Source organism: Halichoerus grypus, chromosome 3 (genome assembly GCF_964656455.1).
Source record: "Halichoerus grypus chromosome 3, mHalGry1.hap1.1, whole genome shotgun sequence".
Lineage (NCBI taxonomy): Eukaryota > Metazoa > Chordata > Mammalia > Carnivora > Phocidae > Halichoerus > Halichoerus grypus.
Genome location: NC_135714.1, coordinates 157,046,577 through 157,056,657, shown reverse-complemented (window position 1 = coordinate 157,056,657; position 10,081 = coordinate 157,046,577). Strand labels below are relative to the sequence as shown.

At 40.8% G+C, this 10,081-nt stretch overlaps 1 protein-coding gene across 4 annotated transcripts in view; it reads left to right on the top strand.

Annotated features, from left to right (window-relative positions):
* Positions 1-4,483: 4,483 nt before the first annotated feature.
* The window catches only part of PPP2R2A (protein phosphatase 2 regulatory subunit Balpha), an 84,649-nt gene continuing 79,051 nt past the window's right edge, over positions 4,484-10,081 (top strand). For all 4 annotated transcript variants that reach the window (XM_078069491.1, XM_036106184.2, XM_078069493.1 and 1 more), the window contains exons 1-2: positions 4,484-4,808; positions 6,675-6,749. In XM_078069491.1, the coding sequence (XP_077925617.1) occupies positions 4,802-4,808; positions 6,675-6,749 (82 nt within the window). In that variant the 5' untranslated portion in view covers positions 4,484-4,801. The remainder of the gene's footprint in view (positions 4,809-6,674; positions 6,750-10,081) is intronic.

Below are 10,081 nucleotides of genomic sequence, written 5' to 3'. Positions count from 1 at the left end.
CTTATATATCTATAGACTGTATCTCCAATGAAGGCATAAAATAAGATTTTTGGTTACAATTTACAAACTCAAGGTAATGGCAAGAATTTACTAATCTTTTCTTCATCTTTAAATATGCACACTGTTAAAAGAACAAAAGAAAATATTTCTCTGTTTTATGGTAAAACCATGGATTAAATCACATCTGTGAATACAGTTATAATGGACTACAACTTTTACTTTAATATGGAATATCTATGACATAGATTTTGTCATCAGGCTCTAATACCAGCATTAGAATGGACTTTTAAAGAACGTCCAAGCTAAAGTTTATTCTTTCCCTTAATATTCATTGATTATAGACAATTGGGAGAAACACAAATGTCAAAGAAGAAAAAATTACCATTGTGCCATCGCCTAGAGACATTTCTGTGAACACCTTGGTACGTTTCCTTCCTGTCTTTTTCAGCTCCATGTATTTTGTGTATGTTTGTTGTACATACTTATGATCATATTGTATTTGTATTTTGTATCCTGTTCCTAAAGCATAAGCAATTTCCTCTGTTTTTACAAACATTTGACTACATAATAATCCTCTTGGTAGATTCACTATTGTTTTTTTTTAAACACCTGCTAGTGTAGGATATTTTAGTGATTTGATAGTGCGTTCTATACCTTGAACATTGTGGCGTGAATTGTCAATATAGTCTAGACTCTGAGGGGCTTTGGAAAACTGCTTTGTAGGCTAAATTTGTAGATATTAAGAAAGGATGTAAGAAGCTGACATCTGCTTATAATTTTCCCTATGAAGCCCTTGAACTTGTTCCATGTTAGAAAGCATGGCTGTAGTGAGTTTGCCAAAATTTTAAATTGTATCATTTTTTTAATCAAGGACCTCTCCTTTTACCCTTGAGTTCATGGTCTTTTTTAGATACCCCTAATTCTAACTGCCTAGAGGAGAGAAGCATCTAGACAGTGCCACTTCTCAGTTAGTGTGGAGGAAGGTTTGTATTCATCTTCACTCCAAGGAAACAACAACTTTCAAGTGATTCTCCCCTCCTTATATGAAACGTTTTAAAAAGTAGGCTTGCAAAACCCCACTGTTGAGTCCCATTAGCTCCATTCTGCTGGTGAGATTGTAGGTGCCCTTAGTACCTCTTAGCTTAGATTGGAAGCAAAACACCTCCGGGACTTGTAGATTCTCCAGGAGCTCATCAGGAAAACCTCGAGTTTTCCTCTTGGTGTGTCTAGGCTGAACTCAGTTCTGCGGGGAACTATTATTTTATGCATCTTACACATGGTCAAGTGTTGAAGTTCTGGCTAGGGGCTTAATGACAAAAATGTTTGCATGAAGGCGTGTGGATCATGTGGATGAGGAATGATGTCCTATGGGATTCTCTTGGATAATATGTATTCTGAGACAAAGGAGCAGTTGGAAATAATTGGGATGAATCTATCTCTAAGCAACTTACATATTTAACTAACTATGCCTAATAGATGTAGATCAGAATGACCAAGATAATTTGTAAAATGCCTCTTTTTTTTCCAGGGTTAAGAAGGGTAAGTGAAAACATTTATGATAGGGTAAGCTCTAAGGAGACAGTACTTCAGTGGTTTTCTCCCCAAGCCAGAGAGATTTATTCATTCATCCTTTAATCCAACAAATTATGTGGCTGGTGATATGGAGATGAATAAGACATACTTCCTTCCTCAAAGAACTCTGTCTAGTAACAGACACAGATTTAGATAATTTTAACATGATTAGTAAGAGTGAAGTACATTAGATTTTATGAGAATATTTCAGAAGTGCGCCCAACCCAGCTTAAGGGAGATAGGGAATGAGGGAAAATATCAGAGAAAGTTTTCTGAAGGCAGTTACATCCAAATTGGTTTTTAAAGAACCAGGAAGAGTTTTACTAGCTGAGGAAGGAAAGAGAGATGGGCATGTGGGACTGTTGAGGCAGGGGTGGTTTGAGGGGATGATGACATTTCAGGGAAAAACCAGCATCAGCCAAGGTATGGAGCAGACATGGAATCAAGACTTATGTTCTGGTAGTGCTTGTTTGATATGCTTACTGGACATCTGTAGAAATGTCAAGCAGGCAGGTAGGGGTATGTGTCTGCAGTTCCAGGGTGAGGACGGCTGGAGATCTAGATTTGGCAGTGACTGGTATATACATGGTATTTACATCTGTAAATACTAAATGAGGTTGCCTGGGATAGAGAAGCACGTGCAGGGTGGAGGCCAGGGAGACATATCTCCCTAATATTTAAAGGGTGGTCTGGGAGGAGGATCCAGCAAAGGAAACTAAAAGGGGTGTCTAGAAAGACTGGGGGTAAACCAATCATGTAACAAGCAAAAAAGGGTCTCAAAAAGCATGGGGTGGTGAGTGGTTTCAAATACTGTTGGGAAGTCGAGAAAAAGAAAACCAAAGAAGTGACAATTGGATTTGGTTACACGGAGATCATTAATGACCTTGACAGAAGACGTTTCCATGAAATGGTAGGGACAGGGCCGTAGTACAGAAGATGGAAGAGAGAATATAAGATAAGGAAGGAGAGACCAACAAGAGTAGCCCTCATCTTTGGGCTACTAGGTATTCTGGCTTCTCTCCTTAAGGGCCATTCCGAAGAAAGGGAGGCAGTTTGTGGCCTGCTGAAATAACTGCTTAGGGTCATCGATCCTTGATTATTAGACCCATCTCAGCTTGTCCCATAGGCATGTAGTACCCTCAAGAGTTTGTACAATGTTCTTTAGAACAGCACCTAGCACAGAGTGCTATATGAACTTCTGTTATAATTATCCCAGTTTCTAGGCAAGCTTTATTGGCTTCTAAGAACGAATCATTCATGTAGATCAAATCATTTTTCAGTAAGCGTGAAGATACAAATCTTACACCTAGCAAAAACTGAAGCATAAAACAGGAAAATGACTTAATGTATAGGGGTGCCAGTCCTCTAGTTTAATGGCTTATTCTCTCTCTCAGTACTGATTAAGGTTCACTAGAGAGTCCAGGATTGAATTATTAAACAATGGCACAGAAAATCAAAAGGAAAACGAGTAGTAAAGGCATAGGCACAGAAACACATTTATGAAATCAACCAAAATAGAAGTAAATACAGCACACAGTGCGTTAATGTTTTGTACCGGTAGCTGGAAGATGACAGATATAGGGTGGATTTTTAGGTTTGGTTTCTTCATTGGTTAAGTGAGAAATACTAAGATAGAAATGGAGGAATAATAATCCAATGGTGCAGTTTTTCTGTGTGGAGACATTTTGAAACTTGTTTTACAGTTGAACTGTTCTAGAAATCAAGAACAAAGTAGAAAGTGGAGATATGGAGAGGAGATGTAAATAATTGTAAACTTCCCCTTAGTCTCTGAATGTCTGATCACTCCTTTCAGCCTTAAGGTCAAATTCTGGATATTTTTACAGGTATTTGTCATATGCAAAATGTGGATATCTGTCTCCTAGGAGTGTTGTGGGGATTCAGATACGTAAAGTGTCCAGTAGTATATAGCGACTGCATCATTGATGCGTCTTTCAATGAAGTACATACACTAACCCTCTTGGATGATGGTGTTTCCTGTTTTGTTTTGTTTTTTCTTGATACCTCTTAACTCTGTTGAAGATGCTTTCAACACCAATCTAATAATAACGGCAGCAAACATTTATCACGTACATCAATTAAGTCATTTAATCTTTGAAACAATCCTGTGAGGTAGGATTGTTACCCTCATCCCATGCATGGCGTCAGCATTTGTCAGCCTGGCTTCAGAGCCCAGCTCTTTCCTTAACCACCGCTTCCACTCTTTCAGCTGGACCGACCTGGGCCACTTTTTTCGGCCATGTCTGCTACGAGCAAACTCAGTTTTCTGTTCAGAAAACCCTCAACTGCTTTCAGTCGCCAAGGACTCTCGTCTCAGTTCCCGGGGCCCATGAGAAGGTATTTAATTCACCCACATGGAACCACGCCAGCTGCGTCCTTCTCAGGCCCGCGAACTTTCCCCTTGGCCGAGCCGCCAAGTCTGCACCCTCCGTCCTTTATTTCATTGGCCACAGAGTCACTATTTTAAGTAGAAACACGGTATGCTCCAAGACACAGGATCCCACGAATCCCCGCGAGCGAGCACGGTAACTGCACGGCTGAGCCCGCCCCGGAGTCCAGGCACAGGCGCGAGGGTTTGGGACACTGTGATGTGCACAGGACCGCGGACTGGGCCGTCCTTTGGGACACTGTGATGTGCACAGGACCGCGGACTGGGCCGGGGACGGAAGGCACAGAAAGACCTCAGACCAGCCGCGCGCGACATAGGGCGCGGCGCAGGCCGGGCCGCCGGGGACGCAGCGCGCGGGGCGGGGGAGGAAGGGGCGGGGGCCCGGAGCCGGGCCGGCCCCTCCCCGCCCCTCCCCCTCTGGTCTCCGCCCCGGTCCTCGCTCCGCCCCGCCCCGCCCCGCCCCGCCCCTCCGCCCCGGCCAGGCCGCTCCGCCTCCGGGTGACGTCACTGGCCAGGCCAGCCGGCGCCATTTTGAAAGTGGAGTCGCCTGCCCCTGCCGCTGCCGCCGCCGTCGCTGTCGTAGCTGCCGCCGCCGCTGCTGGAGAAAGAGCGAGAGCGGGGAAGCCCCAGAGTGAAATCCACCATCCTGCTGGCTGATCTGCCCGCCCCTCCTTCCTTCTCCCCCGACCCCCGCCCTCTCCCCCCCACAGGTGCCATCCGCCGCCATCCGCCCTCTCTACCCCCCCATCCCCAGGTGAGGGGGGTGAGTTCAGGAAGCAGAGACCCCGAGGAACCCAGCAGGGTCACCATTTGCAGCGCAACATGGCAGGTAAAGGAGAAATCACCCTCGTCCACTGACAAGGCACCGCTTCCTTCCTTCTCCCTCCATCACCCCCTAGCGACCGCCTGTGCCTCTTGTAGAGCCACGGGGCGCCCCTTGGATTTCAGGGAATTGGTCAAGTGGGGTGGGGTGGGGGTGGGGAGGGTTCTGGTGAGGCGAGGGGTCGCTGTGATACCGAAATGGCTTTTAAAATGAGGGCTGGAACCTTGGCATGGGTGGGGGTGGGGTATGGGCTGGCGAGCCGAGGGGTAAGGCGTGGGTGGGGCGGGGTGGGGGCGAGTGCAGATTTGTCCCTACTGCTTAGGAGCCCGGTGTAACCTCCGGTCCCCCCGCTTTCTCCCCCGCCCCCGGGGCTTTTTTTAGGGTTTTTCCTTCATATAATTCCTATTTTTTCCCTTGCTGCAAGCTTTCTTGGGTGTTTATATTAATGTATTTTGTACTGAGAAGGAAGAGTGCTTTACAAGTTAAAATACAATGGGGACCTATGTGTATTTTTCCCCCCACTGTGGGTACGTATATTTTTGAGACCATACCCCTGAATTTTTTGTCTTGAACTAGTTCCCTTTCGTTTCTTACCCTTCGTGTCCAAAGAGTGCAAGGCCTTTAATACACCAAGTTGCATGAAAAATGTAATTTAAACTTTGCGTTTTGTATGTTAGTTTTTGTGCAGATGTCCTTTTCCCAAAAGGGTTTCATGGAGTTAGTTAAAATAGTTGTGGAGTTCAGTGATATAAATAGCCAAGGGGAGAGAGATTTAGGTAAAAGCTTGGGGGGGGGGGGGTTGGCGAAGGATGCATAGAGAAAACCAGCTTGGAATATTTAGCAAGAATGAAGGTGAAGGAAGAGAAAGGTAATTGCTTTGAGGATGATTTTTATACATTTTGATGTTGCTGAATGTCTTCGTTCTACTAATAGAACCAATTCTAGATCTTGATTCAGTATCTTCCTCCATAGATACACAGGACATTTCCTCCACAGTGCTTGGAAGTGAAATAGAAACATTCAGGAACTAAACCAATTTTCCATGCTTTTTCCAATATTTCCAAAAGATAATAACCTTTAAATAATTAAACCTTTAAAAAAGTTAACGTGTTGGATTGACTTACATTTTGCTGTAAACAAGTTGCTCTTTGGCCTTATTGAATAATTAGGTGAAATTAAAATTGTTTTGTACAAGATGATGACAAACTAGCGAAATTGTTTGCAAGGTCCTTTGGATTCTGAGGGATAAGGTGCAGGGAGGCAAAACAAGCTTCCTCTGACAGTCTCTTCACCAGCATTTATTTCGGTTTCTTTTCCTGTCTGGAGCCAGTGATTTGTTGGTAATGAAATGCAAAGAAATGGGTGGTGAGTGTTGTGTTTGCTGTGTGTGCGCTTTGGTGATTGGGTTCATATGAATCATTACTCCTCACCCAGGCAGTAATGTTCCTGAAGTTTTCTCTTCGTTCCATGTTTTATGGTAGTTTTTCCTTATTAACCCTTCTGCAGGCTTTTGTAAACTTAAAGGAAAACTGTCTAACTTTTGGTATTTACTTTTCTCTGGTAGGTCTTGCGTGACTGTGAGGCTTTTACTGTATTTTAGGAGAAGGGGAAATGGAAGTTTGGAACACATATCCAATGTTAATGATAGTACATAGCCTTTAAATATTTAATACCTGGAATCTCTCTGTTTTTTTTTAAATGTAGTGCCAACTATTGGAGACGAACCTTCCAAATTAGTGCTCTGGGCTGGTGGTTGTATGTGTGGGCAGTACTAGGCTATTAGTATCATGCCAACCATGGATACCATCTCTGTGTTTACGAGAGTAAACATGAACAGAACTCAGTTTTAATTGGTATGTTTTCTTTTTCCAGGAGCTGGAGGAGGGAACGATATTCAGTGGTGTTTTTCTCAGGTGAAAGGAGCAGTAGATGATGATGTAGCAGAAGGTAAGAAAGCATTTAATAATGCAAAATTTGAATATGGAATCTTCAGAGTCTTGATTACTGAAGGATTTCCTTGCAGCTAGGTCTGTTACAGTTTAAGAGCATACTGAGTTTATTGTCTAACAATGGAGGAACAGTTTTAAAAGTCACTTTTCTGGAAAATAGTCTTCAGTCTTTTATTTTTAATACCTTGTATCATTTTTTATCTATTAAGTGAAAGGAGCATTAGATGATGATGTATATAAAACTGTCACAAGAAAAATCTAAGGTTCATATCGTAAAGGTTTCCTGACTCTAAATTTCATGTACAAATAAATGGTGATGCATTTTTGTGTTATTCATCATTTTTAGATAATTGTGTTAAAATAGGCATTAACATTTACCTCAGAAACATTTTTGAATGACTTTCATTTTTTAGGTAAGATTTTTAGTGTTTAACTTGCCTACTCTCAGTGTGTGGTGTTGATTGACATTCTGTGAAGAAATGCTGGCTCAAATGATAAATGTTACTGTCTTTACAAAGATTAATTTAGGTGGATAAGAAAACAACAATGCTATGGATATATAGCATGGCTTCTGGGGAGCTTATTCTTGCGCAGTTAGAAGCTGAGTTTGATCAGTTGAAGCACTAATTCTTCTCCCAAAGTTATTAATGTATTTCAAAAACTTTTAAGTTTTGAAACATTAATTTTGCACTCATTTGAGATGGTCTTAGGTGGTGGAGGCATTATTTCCCATAAAGTAGTTGTATCATTTCATTGTTCAGAAATATTATTTGAAGTTTGAATTTTAATCGTATTGTCTTGAATTATAGTAGGAATTTTCCAACAACTCAAATGAATTAAATGTACTTTTAATTTCAAAAAAATTGTCTAAAGTTTATAAATCCTCCTTCTCTAGATTGTATTGTCCTCATATTGAGATCCTATTTCTGACCTACTCTCTGCAGTACTGTTTGTTTTGAGGATTTCTTCAGGAGATGGTAGGATGATAGACTTGTGTTGAGCCAGTCAAACGCTTGGATTTGCCTTGTTAGTGTCATTCTTAGTGAAGTGTCTGAATAGTTTGGTGTGTTCTTTGGGGAGCCAACTGGCATACATTGTACCTGTGATACTTCATAGAGCACTATCACATTTCTTTTCTATTGAATCCTCATGTTTTTCAGATGAGAAACCAGAAGTCTTAGTTAAGAGACTCACTGATGGTCACACAAATAGTGCAAATCAGGGTTTTCTGGTGAAGCTTGTGGTGGTTGACTTGAGAGAAATCTTCTAAGTTCAAGGGTGGACTCATATGTTACTTATTTTGTAATTCCATTACCTGTTGAATAGTAGCCACTCAAATATTGGATCATTCGTGATGAGACTGCTGTATACTTGAAAACTATTCCTAGATTGATTTCCATTTATTTTTTATATCAAAGATCTGTTGAGGGGCTTCATAAATGTTGAGCACTGGGGCTGCAAGGTATATGGAACATAAACCCTGCCCTGAAGGAGCTCATAGTGTACTTGTTAAACAGTAGGCAGAGAGACCACATGGGCTTTATTTAATTAGAAGAAATTGATGGTTCTAGACTTACCTAACTGAATCAAATGATAGTTGGTGATATGTATGATGGGATCAGTTGTAGTTCTCTTCTGCTAATACTTAGTAGCTACATTTTGCTACTGATTGATTAAATAATTTTCTTTTGAGGTTGTTAGATCGTACCTTAACATACAGTGCATTCCTAGCATCTTAACATGCTGAGGCTTGGTATGTATATTTTAATAAAAACATGACTTTAGATCTAGTACCTATGTTTATGCTAGTGTAGTAAGTATAGAAAGCACCTAATTTTCAAATTATACTCCTTTAATTTGGGTTTTTTTTTTTGCATACTGTAGTTTGCATGTCATAGTCTATTATGTTTATGTTACTAAGGGAAGATTTGCTTTTCTCAAATAAGATTAATACATTTTCTTTAAACAGGTTACATCTAGCTAAATCTTTAGTTTAGCTTGCCTGTTTTCTGTTAATGATGCATTGCAAGTTCTTTCCCATCAAAAGCTCTAAATTAATTCTTTCCCCTCCTACATGCAGTTAGCTGTCATGGCATACCATTGTTACTTTTGTAATGCTTTAGTCTTCTTTCCATGACCAATTTCACCTTAGTTCAGGATCTCAGTATCTTTCATCCACGTTGCAGTAACTTCCTAAACGATTCCCTGCTGCTTCTCTGTTTTGCTTTTAAGTTAATCTTAAATGCTGTCCCAATTTTATGTTCATCAGAAATCTTCGGTGGTCACTGCTTCCCTAGGATTATGAATTACATCCAGATATTTCAGCCTAGAATGTGAGACCTTTCACCAGTATGCCCCCTATTCTCTAAGTTCATCTGCTAATATGGTTTATGATCCAGCTAAATGGATGCTGTTCTTCAAACAGGTCTTGTACAGTCTTACTCTTGGGTCTTTGTTTTTTGCTGTTCCCACCTTAGAATGCCTTACACTCCTCCCGCAGTTTAAAATTCTTCAAGTCATGTCTGTAACTCTTTTACTTATCCTCCTTTTTTGGAAATATCTTAAAAATCTTTCTTTATAGCACTTTTTATTTGTAATTTACCCTAAAGCTCTGCTGTTAATGCTGTGCAGGACTAATGCATCTTAGTGCTCTATGCAGAACATCCTATACAAACTACTATGCTTAGAACAATGCCTGGCACACAGTAAGTGTTGAGTATTTGTTGAATGAAGGAATGTGAATGTTACTGTTATGAGGTTTTTCATGAAGGGGAAAGAGATCTGTTGAAAAGATGATTGCGATATACTCTGGAAATCATGGATGTATTTATTTGGCAGGCTTTATAACTGGATTGATGTTCTACAGCTGTGTAATAGAAAGAAGGTAGGAGACCTTGGGTTTTTATCCTGGTGACAAACGATTGTATGTCACTTGGAATAAGTGCTTCTCTGGGTTCCAGTAAGCTTAGCCTTAAGATGACAGGACTGGATTAGATGATTTCTGTTGTTCCTTGTACTCTAATCTTGTTACTTCTCAAAGATGTTTTAGAAAAGAAACAGCCCAACATTATTACTACTGGTAAGTTGAGTTGTGTGAGATACCGGGCTCTTTGCGGGCCTTAATTTAGAAAGAAGTCTTTATTGGACTTAATCAAGGCTCAGAATTTGTTATTAAGTGCATTGCAGAACTAAGAATTTTGATGTTTGACCAAATACTGTGATTGATCTTTGGCCGATGTAGGCTCTTACTGGGATACTTATTCTATTATGCACAGGTCTCTTCAGGCACTTTTAAGTGGTTTATCTTTGTATAGCTACTTGTCTGGGAGA